The sequence below is a fragment of the Sander vitreus genome, chromosome 20 (assembly GCF_031162955.1).
Source record: "Sander vitreus isolate 19-12246 chromosome 20, sanVit1, whole genome shotgun sequence".
Taxonomy (NCBI): Eukaryota; Metazoa; Chordata; class Actinopteri; order Perciformes; family Percidae; genus Sander; species Sander vitreus.
In genome coordinates, this window is record NC_135874.1 from 27551991 (window position 1) to 27568107 (window position 16117).

Below are 16117 nucleotides of genomic sequence, written 5' to 3' on the forward strand. Positions count from 1 at the left end.
TTTTTAACGTGTTAGTCGCAGAAAGCACAGACGCTACGGATTGTTTCTCCTGACGTGAAACGGGGGGGTTAGAGGCTCGATTCGCTTTGACAATACAGACTTTTTATTCTTCCCCCGTTTTGGGCTCAACAGACTTTTAAAAAAAAAAAGCTGGACCCCAAAAAAAAAACCCAAAAAAAACGAGGGATTCGATCACGTGAAACGCATCGGACGAACTAACTAAACATGCAGTTCAGTTTTTCCAAAACACCTATAAAAATAGATTTATAGTGCGAAATATTTTTTTTTATCTTCTTTTAATTTCTTTAGAAATCTTTAAAATCGTTTTTTTTTGTTTTTTTTTCATTACGTGTCCTGAAATAGTAGATTTTTTTTAATATTCTCCCCCCTTTGAACCACTTGTGTAACTTTTGTTTGTCCCGTGAGAGAAGTTTGCGCAGGAAGTCAACAAGTTTCGGTGGGAACCAATGAAATACACCCAATGCACACAGGAAGCCCCAAGGAACTCTGGGAAATGTGTCACAACTGAGGTTTCTTTTTGTCCAGAACTACAATCTAAAAATGCTACTTGAATGCTTTTTTTTCCCCCTCATAATAATTTAAATCTAATATAGTGTTAAATATTTATTAGTTCTTTAACACTTTGTACGCGAGAGCCGGAAGAAACTGCGATTCCCAGAATTCCTTAGCGGGCCAAAAAACATGGCTCCATAAACCTTTGAGCTAGTTAAAGAATCTTTTTCATCTCTGAGAGAAAAGGACAGCGAAGATAAAGAGGTTTTTGTTTAAGACTACACAACAGCGAAAAGCAATAGCAGAGAGAGAGAAAGAGAGAGAGAGAGAGAGAGAGAGAGAGAGAGAGAGAGAAGGATTAGAAAACCCTAAAAATAAAAAACCAAAAAGAGGTTTTACAAGGGACAAAAAGGAAGCAGCGGGTTGGAAATAAAGGTGGACTCTACAAAGGTTTTTTTTGTTTTTTTTGCAAAGGCCACCGAACACGAAATTCCACAAACCTCCACTGGTTTCACTAAGACTGCAGATAGAGAGGGATGGAGAGAAAGAGACGGGGGGGGGGGGGGGGGAAAGAGACAAAGAGGGTCATTTTTGGAGGTGGGATGTCTGTCAATCATCCCCGTAGACTTCAATGCCGCCTTCACATTGGCACAGTATATAAAGTACAGTAGTATAAAAAATCGGGTCCGTTGGTCATCCGGATGTGTTAAAAAAGTTGCACTCGTACGACAGGCAACGGACGGTTCCTATCCGACAAATATTTGGTACTGATAAACAAATAACCCAATGCATAGGATACCTGCTATGGCTAAGTTGGTTAGCAACAGACATCAAACTATTGACATTATACCGCTATATAACATTTAACCGACCTGACATATCAACATCCTGGGCAGCGGCAGCCTTTCTGTTTATATGTCTATAGCAACACGGTCTCACAGCAGTTTGTGTAATTGTCACGTTATTTTTAATCTATTGATTCGTGTACAACACGTTTTTTTCATGGTGCCCAGCACGAAATGGGAACCATGAAAAGATGCCTCACACGCCGGGAGACGGCCGCGGGACACGCGCAACAATAACGGGACGGTTGTGATTAGGAAAACAACGGGAAAACAAAACGCCACATGCTGGACGCGATCCCGTCTCCTGGGTGAAAGCCCTGTGTTGTTTGACCCATCCACCACCCCGACCAACCTCCCTACGCGGATTTTCGGCTTTTCATACTACTCTCTACCGTAGTCGTGCTGTGATCTCGAAATATGCTTCCCATTGAAATACATTACTTTACATTTTCGTGCTGGCCAACACGAAAAAAATGAGAAAAACGTCCCCGTGAACACGAATCAGTATATTAAATAACGTGACCATTTCACGAACTGCCGTGAGACTGGGTTGCCTTATAGCCCTCAGATGACAGGTCATAGAGATTTGGACATTCGGACACTGACAGAATGAGTCGTTCTAGTCTCTCCGACATGTTTTTTCTACTCGCTTTTCAACGGTGTAGTACGGCGTCCACTGGGGGCGTATTGCGTATTACGGAGCTGATTTCAAGTGCCAGTGTGAAGGCGGTGTTATCCCTCTCTCCGTCTCTAAGCCCCCCCCCCCCTCCCATCCCGTCCCAACCCCCCCGACACTAGAGATAGAGCACAGAGAAGACAAAAGGACAAAAACAGCTACAGTAGCTCAGTATATACTGCATATAGTCAACACACACAGAGAGAGAAGTCGCCATGAAAGACTTTTTGACAGCCAGTGACACTAAACACATCGGTAACACGTTTTTACGGCGTAATCACACTGGGTAATAAGGTATGACGGGATGGCTAAAGACGGGGCTGTCGACTTTAAAAAGATGGATGTCGTGACAGTTTTTAAATTTTTAATTATTATTATTACTTACTCGTCTTTTTTTTTTTAATATTTTTTTTATTTTTTTCTTATATCTTTTTACCCAAAAGGTAGAAGAAACAAAAAAAAAGGTACAAATGAACGAGAATCACAGTGCTTGTTTAAAACACTAAAACTTGTGAGATTTCTTTTGGGGGGGGAGGGGGGGAGGAAATAACACGGAAAGACGTAAGAACACCGACGGAGACAACATCGTTTAAAGGAATGTGATTATTTTTTCTCATCTTCTAAAAGCATCCGTATTCTTTTTTTTCTTTGTAGTTCTTGGATTGATTGTTTGACAGATTGATTGATTGATTGATAAAATGCACGTTTTTACATTACAATCTCCTTGTTGATATGTGGCTGTTGTTAAATCACAGGGTCCGGCAATGAGATGGAAGAGAGTGGATTGTTTTTAGGAAAATCTCGTAGAGGTGATTCTGGTTTAGGGGAAGAAAAGTAAAAGAGGAGGAAAAGGAGGAGGAGGAAGAGGAGGAGGAGGAGGAGGAGGAAGAGGAGGAGGAAGAGGAGGGAAACAAAGCAAGTATAGTTGTAGGAGTACAAAGTAAAGTAAACACGGCGAAGAAACAGGAGCCGCTCGAGGTTTTCAACATTCATTTTTCAAGTTAGCGACACCATTAGCCTCAGTCTCACTGAGAATTAAAAGTGATTAAGTTAGAAAATACGTACAAATAAAAACTTAAACTAGGGATGCACTGAATCCAGATTTTTGGGGTTCGGCTGAATACCGTATCCCCTGGTTGAGGTTCTGCTGAATCCTCGTCCCGTCCTCAGTCCATGAACACAGTCAACACATTAATGAAGTAAACAGTGACTGTCCTTCCTTTGCCGTACCTGAAGTTGCTGCATTCTGGCTGCTGTCTGTAGATTCCTTCATGCTCAGCTCGTATTCTTCCAGATGTTTCATACCAGATGTTGTAACAGTGGTGATGTTGTGTATTGTTTAGGGTCCTCGCCACCACCAGACTAATCAGCATTGCAGATTGAACATGTAGCTGGACTTGAATGGCCTTCTTTTGACTGAAAGTACTGCCAAACAACACTTTTTCTGCTCACCAGTTCCATTTCCACTTCCTCTCAGCCTGCTGCATTGAAGCTCCACCTACGTCAACACCTTCCCGTAATCAACGGCGCCGTCATCACGTCGACCAGCGTAGCGCGCGGAGTGCAAGCGTAGGGTTCAGCAGAAACCCAACCCCGTCAAAAAGCCCAATATTCAGCCGAATCCTGGATTAGTTGCATCCCTACTAAAAATTCAACCAATCACCTCCATGTTGCTGTGCGGCGCTGCCCCCTCGCGGCCCAATCAGATCAAGCGTTTTCTTAGAGGGACATTTTAGGGAGAAACATGGAGATGATGTCGCTGATTTAGAGGTTTCTAAGGTTCTCGCTGTGTTTCTGACTTTCCTGAAGGCCAGAAGAGAAAATAACAAAATGTTTTTTTTTAATAATTGTTCCCCCCCTCCTCCCTTCCGAAAACAGAGAATAGGATCAGTGTGGGGTATTCGTTTACAGCACCCACATCAGCCAGCTGAATCTGGGTTACTGGACGGGTCGGTAGCACCATGAATCTGTCCATCGACGGGGCGAGAAATGCACACGGAAAGATTGGAAAGATCACGTACAGACCAGGGTTTCTGCAGGTTTTAACAAGTCAAAAGACTTTTTTAAGACCTTTTTAAAGACATTTATGAATGAAATTGAAGACCTATATCACAACATTAAAGTACAACGAAATGCAGACCCACAAAAGTTACTTGCAAAGTAAATAAATATGTTCATATACAGCGACATATATATTTGGACTAGCGAAAGAAGGACAACTCAACGTAATTAAAAAAGCATTTCAATGAGCGTTACACGGACGTAGGAAAATGAAGACCCATTTAAAATGATTTAAGACATAGAATAACAATACTTCGGCGAATTAAAGATTTTTTAAGGCCTACAATTGAGATTTTGAGACTTTTTTTGAGACTTTTTAAGACCCCGCGGAAACCCTGTAGACGGAGAGAGAGAGAGAGAGAGATAACAGAGAGAACGACAGGTGTGAGATGTGAGGGGATTAATGCAGAGGAGGTTATGTTTGGTGCGAGACCTGCAGGTATAAACACCTGGGATAATAAAGAGGAAGTAGTAACATTCGTTAATTCACAGGTCGTTACCCGGCTGAAATTGCTTTTTTAAGTTTTGCTTCTTAATGCTTGATTCGTAAGTTAAAATCTGAGCTAGATTTTTAGATATTTTTTTAAAAAAAAGGAAGGAAATGAAAATGAAAAAAACAGCATTAATTCTCTAAACTATTCCCTCAATCGAGAAAACGTTCCTCAAAAACCTTTTTTCAAAAGATTATTTTATCTCTGAGACCTTTTGTCCAGCGCAGGGACGGCCCGGCCCGGCGTCCCCCTCCTCTCGGGGGATTAAAAACTGTTCTTTTCAAGCCTTGATCACATCAAGATACATATGGGAGGAGGAGTTTTCTGTCCGTTACAAATCCCTGTACCGTCCTCCGTTAAATACACATCAGCATCTTCATAAAGACGCAACAGAAACAACGTCAAACGATAAAAATGATTCCCCCGTCAGGCTCCAGCGGAGTCCTTTCGGCAATATGATTTCTCTGTCTGTAGGCAAAAAGAAAGAAGGAATTCTTCACATTAAAGAACAGTCTGTTTTTCGTGTCCTGTTGTTCATTTTGTTCGAGAGAAAAAGCTGATCGCAAGAAACAGGAGCAAAGAGGGAGAGACAGAGAGGATGAGAAGAGGAGGATGAGGAAAGAGGAGAGAGGAAAAAAGATTGAAAAAAAAGGGGGCGCGGACATGTTTGAGGGTCATTCATGTCTATTACACAAGCTCAGTTGCTCAGATTCAAAGTGCTAGAGTACATATGTCATCCTTTCCTGTCCTTTCTCCCGTCTCGGAAAACACAGTGCTGTGTTGATAAAATGAAGTGAAATAGTCTTTATTCGTTCCTCTTTTTCTTTTTCATTGAGTCTTTAAATTTGACACAGTCTGTTGGTTTCCAGAAACACAGTAATGCGGTCTTGATCACTTTGCGTTAATCCTCCTTCCGCTCCAGCGTCGTCTGCGTGGCGTGGATCCCGTTGCTGTACACCGGGAACGGTAGCGTCGAAAACAGTCCCTCCGCCGTGGTGAAAACGTTAGCCGCGCTCGGCATCTGGCCTCCCAGGGCGCCGTTCCCGCCCGTGGCCGCGGGAGATCCGACAAACGGGCCTGCGGCCGCTGCGGCTGACATGTTGAGCCGGTGAACGTGGTGGTACAGCATCTCCATCGGCGTCTTGGGGTCCAGGCCGAAACCCGAGCTGTCCACGAAGTTCATAGCGGCATTCGGGAGCAGGTTGCCTTGCGCCATGGCCAGAGTGACGTCCGCCGGGGCGTACCTGATGGTCCCTGTGGTGTAGACGCGTGGAGATGTCGTGCCAGTGGAGGCGAGAGTCCCCGTGACCCGATGCACCAACGGGAGCACCACGTTACTGGCCTGCAGACGCTGTAGAGCATCCAGATCGCCCGAGTACAGCAGCGAAGAGGAGGAAGAGGTCGATGAGGACGAGGAAGAGGAGGAGGAAGAGGAGGTGGTGGGAGTGCCTTGTTGTTTGTCCCGCGGCGAGGCCGAGAGCGGAGGGGACAGAGGGTCTGCGGACGAGACGCCGCTGGAGGGAAGCGCCAAACTGGCACCGCTGGAAGCAGAAGACGGCGCTGAGTTTCCGTTGTAAGGAGGCTTCCTCACCCCTCCTCCTCCTCCTCCTCCCTCAGTTCCAGGCGGGGTGAGGACCGAGTCGGGGATGGCCACCTGCAGCGAGGCGCCCTGTGGCGAGGGGAAGTTCTCGTGGCTCCCCGGAGCGGCCGGCTTGATGGTCATGCTGTAGGGAGACTCATTCCTGGAAATCTCTCTGTTGGGCGGGAAGTTCCAGATGCTGCTGTCGTTGTCAAAGTTGATGGGCTCCGCCATCTCCGTCTTGATTTTCAACACCGAGGATGTCGCGACCGCTGCGCCGTTTGGGGAGCCTGATGCGGAGGCAAGCAGGTGGGAGGAGTTTGCAGGAGCGGCTTGGGAGGGGTCGACGAGCGGAGCGGCGTCTCCCATGGCGACTGGGCTCGGCGAGGTCGAGGAAAGACGGATCCTCCTGCTTCGGGATCCATCCCATTTCTGCACTTTCCTCCTCTTTCGCCTCTTCTGGAGCTTGCTTCCGGCGTTGGCGCTGTCACAATCTTGCACGCCTCCGTCTTCTTCCTCCTCCTCGTTGTCATCCTCCTCTTCCTGCTCCTCCTCTGATGAAGAAGTTTGCGAGTTGTGCAGCTGATCTTCTTCCCCGTCGCCATAGTGCTCTACTTTAATGTGAAGCCCGCCCAGATTACCCAGTCCTCCGATTGCGCCCAACGCCCCCAACCCTCCCAGTCCTGCTAACCTCCCAAGCCTTCCTCCTCCTCCTCCTCCTCCTCCTCCGCCCGCCTCCTCCTGTTCCTCCCCCTCTCCATCTGAAGGCTCCAGACTGTCGTCACTGTCCTGGCTCTCTGGGTTACTCGAGCTGTCTCCTTCCTCCTGACGCTTCATTTCCTGTTCGGAGGAGCAATGTGGTTGGCCGGGCTGTTGTTGACGCTTGCTGTCTGTCTCCGGGTCCTCGCGTTCTGATTGGTGGCCCGGTTTCCCCTCGGACTTGGCATTCTCATTGTCTGTGGGGGAGAAAAAGGTACAGTAAGTTGGTTAGAAATCCAGGCTTCACACTAAAAATATTTCAACAAGTCTGTGTTTTCAAGGCCTTAAATGGCCTGGACCTCGGAGTATTTCTCAGAGATTTTAACCCTTTGTGAGCACAGGGCAAAAGGTCACTGCGGTCTTCAAATCAACGGGTTTTAGAAGTTCCAACGTCGAGGTATAAACGGTGGAGTGAACGCTCCTTCACAGTTGCTGCCCCAAGACTCTGGAACAAGTTACCCCCCTGACATTCACACTACATTACAGATGTAAGAGCCAATTAGTGCCATTGGTATGAATAGGAACCAATCTGTGGTTCCTCAGGTGCAACCCGGAAGCACATACAGTTTTTGACCACATGCACACACGCACACACACACACACACACACACACACACACACACACACAGACGCACACAGGCATACATACAAGCAGTGATTTGTCTAGAAACCCAACTAAGATCTCATGGAAATAAATGGAACCAAAGGTTTTAACTGCAAATATGACTTTCATTGGTCAAAAAGGTAAAAAGTGTGTCAATTACTCTACCCGTGCAACAGCACCTCAGGGGCTTAAAGGAATACGCCACTGTTTGTTGAAATAGGGTTATTCACTGTCTCCTCTATATTTACATAGGTGGGCAAAGGGATTTTTGTCTCAGTGCATGCATTGTCTTAAGGCAGCTACACACCAGACCGATAATCGTCCGTCGGACAGTCTGGCGAGGTCGGTGACTCGAGTCTGTTCGGTGTGTTCGTGCCGTTGTCCGTTGGAGGAGCTGTCGGCATCATTTTGGCCGACCTGACATGCTCAGTCAGAGACAGGGCAGTCGGGACTCACCCGGAAATGGCGAGCAGGATGAGCGTGACTAAGATTCTCAAAATCTGACGAGAATCTTTTAAACTGACCTTTGTTGATTCAGCAGCTGCACGGCCTGTTTCTCTCTTAAAATGTTTCCAGAAACACGTTTCGGTGAACTATTTTAGGACAATATGAGATCGTATTCTGAACGAGACGCCATGACAGTCTGGCTTTGACTTTCCGGAGAAACCAGACCCACGTGACGCGTTCGTCCAATCAGCTGCCGGTTTTCATTTTCGGGCGACAATACAGATTAGCGCCACCTGCCGTTATGGAGACGTATTACGTCTTGTCTCTTCGGTGTTCTGAGGCACTTTTTTGACCGACTCGGGGAGACTGATCAGTCCGACTGGCTTTTGGTCGGCCGTCTGGTTGGTGCGTAACGGCCTTTAGTCCGCCACCGCTAGCTTAGCTTAGCGTAGTGAATGGAATCCTATGTTGCCGGTTAGCATGTTGTGAGTAAAAGTGACTCAACAACAACAAAAACAAAACCTAATTACTTCTTGTGAGCTGCATTTTCATGAGTAAAAATAGCAATGCAGATTAAGACTAGATGATTTCCTAGGCAGATATTGATTTGGGACTATATTGGGTGGAAGCAGAGACGAAGCAACTAAGACAATGCATGCAATGAGACACATATGCATTTGCCCACCTATATAAATATAGAGGAGACGGTGAATAACCCTATCTCAACAAACGGTGGTGTATTCCTTTAAAGCTTGGGCTTAGCCTCTACAACAGATGCAGCTCTTTTTAGATCCAAACTCAAAACATATTCATTGAGAATGGCTTTTAATACGTAGTAGGGGTGGGACAATTCCCCTCTCCTCCTCCTGTTTCTATGTAACCTTTTCTGATTTTACCGTTTTCTGTTTTATTCTTTTTATTGTATGATATGTTGTTTTATTCTTGGTTCTCGGTGTGAAGCACTTTGGATACCTGCTGGTTGCTGTAAAGTGCTATATAAATACATATTGATTGATTGATTAACGAACCATTTGGTGCTTCAGGTTAGGGTCTCCAGGACCGGCAGTAGATTGAAAAAATGTGTCACAGCAATAGGCCTATTTCTGCATATTTACAACAGATATTCAAAAATTTGGTGGCATGAAAAGAAAGGCAACAGGCTCTTTTCCCTAAAAACATTCCCTCACTTCACTTTGTGTATTTGGATTCCTGTGCAGTGACTCGCAGGTGTTGATTCTTTTATTTAGCCAGACAGGATTTCCGTGTGTTGTGTTTTGTTGCGGCCGCGCTGATGTGTGTTCGGTATCTGTAGCTGGTGCTGTTCTGGCATGTTGGCGCACACACACACACACACACACACACACACACACACAGACACACACACACAGACAGACAGACAGACAGACAGACAGACAGACAGACAGACACACACACACACACACACACACACACACACACACACACACACACACACACACACACACACACACACAGACAGACAGACACACACACACACACACACACACACACACACACACACACACACACACACACACACACACACACACACAGAGACAGACAGACACACACGCACACACAGGCGCCCACACACACACACACACACACGTACACACACACACACAGACAAACAGACACACACACACACACACTCTCTCACTCACTCTCTCTCACACACACACACACACACACACACACACACACACTCACTCACTCACTCACACACACACACACACACACACACACACACACACACACACACACACACACACACACACACACACACACACACACACACACACACACACACACACACACACACACACACACACACACACACACACACACACACACACAGAGACAGACAGACACACACGCGCACACACACACACAGACAGACAGACAGACAGACAGACACACACACACACACACACACACACACACACACACACTCACTCTCTCACACACACACACACACACACACACACACACACACACACACACACACACACACACACCAGACCGTGCCAGCACACTGAGGCCAGCGGCTGCCCAGCTGGCATCCCTCATGGCACCTGAAATGTCGACTCAATTGCTTTGTCTGGGGAAAACATTGCATCTCCATTAAGTGTGCTTTCCATGCAGAACAGATTTATTCTCTCGCTGGAATCGAAAAACTAATTTTGAGTCTTAAGCCCAGTTCAGACCAAAGATTCGCGACGAGACAAGTTGAAACTTGCAACTTCTTGCAACGAGCCGGTCTTCAGCGTTCACCGAGCTGCTCGCTCCTCATTTGCATGAAGTTGAATCCAGGCAGCTCGACACTCCTCCGCCTCTCGAAAACTTCTTAGACTTTAACATGATCGTAATCGTTTCACTAGCTAGCACAGACCGTGAAATAAACAGCACGCCGCTTCACACAGGTTGAAGAGTCTGATGCGTTAGCTCCGCCCACCCTGTCTGGCGGGCTGCTGACTGAGAAAAAAACGGTCACTAATGACTCCATTTTTTTCCAGAAAAGTCGACACATACACCCAGTTTGTAATATTACAAATGCTAACACTTTCATCACCGTTACGTTACCTTATTCTGCAATAGAAAGTGACTTAACCCTTGTGTTTTTCTGGACACCAGGAGGCTTAAAAGATCTTCCAGAGCATAACTTCTCTATATTTCTCTTAGTAATCTTATGAGATCCAAACAAAAAAAGTGTATCTCCAAGCCCATACATTCCCACTAAATCTGTAAAATACAACGCTTGTTAAAGGCTCAGACTGTCAGTCTAGTTTTTATCAAACAAACAGGAGGTGTGGACGGTGTGTGTGGGATTGACTGTTAATGTCAGTATTATTTTGTTGTTTTGCACCAATAAAAAAAAAAAAAACTCTTTGTTTTTGGCAGCTGTGCTGGAGTCCTCTCTGGCTCTGTGCAGATTGCATCCGAACAGAACAAAAGGTCAAAGGCCAGATATCTCATTTTAGAATATGTTGAGCCCGAGCACCTCAGGCCTGTTGGAGCGAGGCTGAAGCTGGCCGCATCCTGCGGCAGCTGGCGTCAGTTTACAGCCGACAGCGTGCCAGAATCACTCTCCTCCAGCAAGAAGAACAGCTGGCACTGATTCTCATCATGCCAACGCAGGCTGCAGGACTGGATAATATTATGCTCAAGGTGGAGCACCGGCGTTGGTATGAATTCAACTCTACCGGCAGCGAGCGGCCTTTGTCTCCTTCGGTATTTGGCTGCTTGAAAACGTTGGTGACGCAAAGACAAGAAAGACGAATCCTTGATCTGTATTTCTGGATCTGAAGTCAGTATTTTAAGATTCTAATTTCTTCTTTTATACGGATGCTCACGTTAGGATTATGGTCCCAGTAGTGTTAGTTATGTTTCTAGTGAAATGATTAAGATTATGGGTCCTATTTTACCGATGTAAGAGCACGGCGTGAAGCGCCTGGAGCAGGTGTGTTTAGGGCGTGTCCAAATCCACTTTTGCTAGTTTAACGGCGGGAAAAAGGGTCCGTGCGCCGGGGTCATGGTTCAAAAGGGTTGACCTTAGTGTCTTCATTAATCAGAGGTGTGTTTTGGGCGTAACATGCAATCAACCAATCAGAGATCATCTCCCATTCCCTTTAAAAGCCAGGCGCGTTTGGACCTTGGAGCATTGCTGTTATGATGGAGGATTTGCACCAGCATTTTTAGTGTTAATATCTGATGATATATCTTACATATTGCACATTTAAATGTATTCAGTGACCCTCATAATCTGGTCTCTGGAAAATCTGATTGTCTGGTAACTAGCCATGTTGGCTGGTGATCAAAAAAGTTGATTTAAAGCCGTGTACGCACATTCACGTTTCCGTTTGGCTGCTGCTGCTGCTGCTTTCCTCCAAACTAGGGATGCACTGAATCCAGGCTTCGGCTTCGGATTCGGCCGAATATTGGGCTTTTGTCACGTTTTGGTATCAGCTCAGCTCGCTTGGAACCTCAACGGAGGTGAGACTAAAAACAAGTACCTGTTGGCAGGTACCGGGGACTTTTGTTCATAATGGAAAACCAAAAAAGGTAAGTAGAGTCGAAGCGAGTCGAGCAGGTACCACGTAATGGAAAAACGCCATAAGTTGGCATCTTTTTTGGCGTCGTCTATTTTGGGGCTTTTGGAGGGGGTTTCTAAGGCGCTTTTGTTTATTTAAGATTATTTTTTGGGCATTTTAGGCCTTTATTTGACAGGACAGCTGAAGACATGAAAGGGGAGAGAGAGAGAGGGGAGGAATGACATGCAGCAAAGGGCCGCAGGTCGTAGTCTAATCCACGGCCGCTGCGTCGAGGAGTAAACCTCTATATATGGGCGCGCGCTCTACCAACTGAGCTAACCGGGCGCCCACTTTGTGGCCTTTTTGTGCAGCTGTGTGAAGTCTGGAGGTATTCTGTGGCGTTCTGTAGAGTTATGTCGTGTTTGATGTGGTGTTGTGGCCGGTTTTTTGCAGCGCTGGCAGCGAGAGCTCGGTCCCTGCAGCTGTTGGCGTTCATCACTATCCAGCCTGGCACGGACGGCACACTGGCGCCAACTGATAAAACCTCTTTGGCTTCTCTGTTTCAGGCTGTATTTCTTCCTGCTTGGTTATTATATCGGTAACACCTGAAGAGGTGCTTGTTGGGAGCGAGAGAAATCGGATTATTGTATAAAAACACGAGAAGATGTGCATGATATTCTGCTCGTTTTCTAACTTGCCTCTCTCACAGTTTGGTTTTATTTTGAAATGTTTATTTCTCAGTGATATTTAATTGCTTCTCCATCTTTCCTTTTGTTTCTTCTAGGGATGCACCGAATCCAGATTTTTGGGGTTTGGCTGAATCCTGAATCCACTGGTTATGATTCTGCTGAATCCTCGTCCCGTCCTCAGTCCATGAACACAGTCAACACATTAATGAAGTAAACAGTGACTGTCCTTCCTTTGCCGTACCTGAAGTTGCTGCATTCTGGCTGCTGTCTGTAGATTCCTTCATGCTCAGCTCGTATTCTTCCAGATGTTTCATACCAGATGTTGTAACAGCGGTGATGTTGTGTATTGTTTAGGGTCCTCGCCACCACCAGACTAATCAGCATTGCAGATTGAACATGTAGCTGGACTTGAATGGCCTTCTTTTGACTGAAAGTACTGCCAAACAACACTTTTTCTGCTCACCAGTTCCATTTCCACTTCCTCTCAGCCTGCTGCATTGAAGCTCCACCTACGTAAACACCTTCCCGTAATCAACGGCGCCGTCATTACGGCGACCAGCGTAGCGCGTGGAGTGCAAGCGTAGGGCTCGGTTCGCTGGGAAGACATTCTAAGGTTCGGCAGAAACCCAACCTCCGGCAAAAAGCCCAATATTCAGCCCAATCTGAAGCTGAATCCTGGATTCGGTGTCATTCCTGGTTTCTTCCGTCTTTTCTTTCACACTTACCAGAGTTTTCTTTGGACTCGGACTCGGAGTCAGAGGTTTCGGAGGACTCTGAGGTTTTCTCCGGCAGGTTGGGCAGCTGGGCGATGTCCATGGGCGTGTCTTTATACTCGTGATTACTGCGAGGGAACACAGAAAGAGAACAGTCAGTAACTAAATTAGCATTCACTCATTTCCTCATTTGTTTCCACCATTTGATCTTAAATAAAAGGGATCATATTGTAAGTACTGTTCCACATTGGGATAGGAAAACAACACGATAGATACGAATGCTTCTAAATCTTCTTAATTCAACTGTTCAAACACCATGTTTCAAAACAGTAATGATATACTGACTACACTTTGACATACAGTATACCCGTCTGTGATTATCCACTCACACACATCCTTGGAGCTTAACAATTACTCAAAAGTATTCATAATTTCCATTTTTATACTCAATAATGTTGTATAATTTCATATAAATGAGGTTTGTTGACCATGATTTCCAACAAGAAGTGTAAAACTAGTGACAAGTTGGAATGAAGTTGGCTAACAAGATGTAGGCCTAACGTAGCCTGGTCCTACCAGACTCTGGTCCATTAGCTTGGTCCTACCAGACTCTGGTACACTAGCCTGGTCCTACCAGACACTGGTCCATTAGCCTGGTCCTACCAGACTCTGGTCCATTAGCCTGGTCCTACCAGACTCTGGTCCACTAGCCTGGTCCTACCAGACTCTGGTACACTAGCCTGGTCCTACCAGACACTGGTCCATTAGCCTGGTCCTACCAGACACTGGTCCATTAGCCTGGTCCTACCAGACTCTGGTACACTAGCCTGGTCCTACCAGACTCTGGTACACTAACCTGGTCCTACCAGACTCTGGTACACTAGCCTGGTCCTACCAGACTCTGGTACACTAGCCTGGTCCTACCAGACTATACCAGAATATTGTTATTGTATGTAATAATGTTTACTGAATTAACTTTTATAATGTACGTCACCTAAAACCCCGTCTTCCTATTTGATGTCATGCATTCTTTCATCCTACATTTAATCGACTAGCTGTCAAACTGTTAAATGATACGCCGACTGTTGGGAGTTGGCGTATCATCAAAAGCGGATTAATCAGTTTGAGTCTTTCTTTATGTTGTGTGATTGCAGCTTCTTAACTTTTGTGTTGTCTTCCTTTCCTCCCTTCTCAAGTGTTTCTGTTTCTCGACATGGTTGGCACTTGATCCAATGTTTTTGTCACTTTTTTCAACATTTTGGTCACATGGAAAAACACGATGATGCGATCGCATAATTCAATGCATAATCAGCCAAAGTTTTTACAAACACGCAGCACTTTCGCCGCATGAATTGCCAATTTCGGCGCAAAATATGCTTCGTGTCATTCGCACAGAGCTGGAAGTAGCACGTTGGGGTTCATAATCCAGTTATAAGTGGTGATCTGCAGCCAAAGGTCATTCATTTTGATGGGGGGTGGGGGTGGGGATAGACTGAAGTAAGAGGCTGTGAAAGAATATATATATATATATATATATATATATATATATATATATATATATATATATATATTAGGGCTGTCAAATGATAATCTTTTTCTTAATCGCGATTAATCGCTGAATTTCTATAGAAAATTGCATGTTTTATCACATGGCGACGCCCCATATTTCTGATATATATCAGTCCCTCCAGAAAAACGCGATGATGCATAATTCAACGCATAATCAGCCAAAGTTTTTACAAAGACGCCGCACTTTCGCCGCATAAATTGCAGATTTCCGTGCTAAATATACGGGGCTTGCATGATGTCTTAATCCCCGCATTTGCGTTGCAAAAAAGTCCCAAATATCTTAGCAGAAAGTTGAAAAATGTTGTGTTTACGTCACACGAGAGCAGCCGTTCCCCCCCCCCATGAGAACGTTATGAAGTGACGTCATTACGCGACGTGAACATCATCTAAAAGCTGCAAACCCCGCAATGAAGCCACGATGAAACAGCTTTTGCAAGTTCCTGCAATTTCATCGCATAACATTGCATAAATATCATATTCCTTCACATTTTTTAAGAAAACGTGCCGCATAATGAAGGATTTTAGCCCAAAACAATCACAAAAAAACTCATTCAGGGGTTAAATGTGAATATTGTTCTAGTTCCTTCTCTCCTCTGGGACAGGAAACTGAATATCTTTGAGTTGTGGACAAAAACAAGACATTTGAGGACGTCATCTTGGGCTTTTTGGGAAACAATGATCCACATTTTTCACCATTTAGAGACTAAACAATTAGTTGATTAATCCAGAGAATAATCCACAGATTAATCAATAATAAAAAATTGTTGCAACCCTATATCCTTTTTTAGTGGCTATAAATCAAGGCTTTCTACGGCATAATACTTAAAATATATATATATATATATATATATATATATATATATATATATATATATATATATATATATATAACGAAAACTTGTCATTTCCTCAAAATAAAACTAAAAGTAAACTATACAAATCTAAACTAAAAAGACTAAATGAATGCAGATAGTTGATATGATAACTGTGCCTCTGACCTGAGGACGTAGTTGACCCAGATGACGTTCTTCTCATTGGCGTTCTTGGCGTTGATGGCGATGGTGGCGCTCGACTGGATCCAGATGTAACCGCTGTTCTTCTGGATCCACCGGTAGTACTTCG

General features: G+C 45.1%; 1 protein-coding gene across 1 annotated transcript in view; it reads right to left on the reverse strand.

Moving 5' to 3' along the window:
- Positions 1–5487: 5487 nt before the first annotated feature.
- Positions 5488–16117, reverse strand: part of npas3 (neuronal PAS domain protein 3) — a 39252-nt gene continuing 28622 nt past the window's right edge. Inside the window, exons 5-9 of the mRNA XM_078278174.1 lie at positions 15994–16117; positions 13439–13554; positions 6839–7121; positions 6061–6634; positions 5488–5937 (exon numbers count right to left, since the gene is read on the reverse strand). The exon at positions 15994–16117 is cut by the window's right edge and continues 24 nt beyond it. Of these exons, the coding sequence (XP_078134300.1) occupies positions 5488–5937; positions 6061–6634; positions 6839–7121; positions 13439–13554; positions 15994–16117 (1547 nt within the window). The remainder of the gene's footprint in view (positions 5938–6060; positions 6635–6838; positions 7122–13438; positions 13555–15993) is intronic.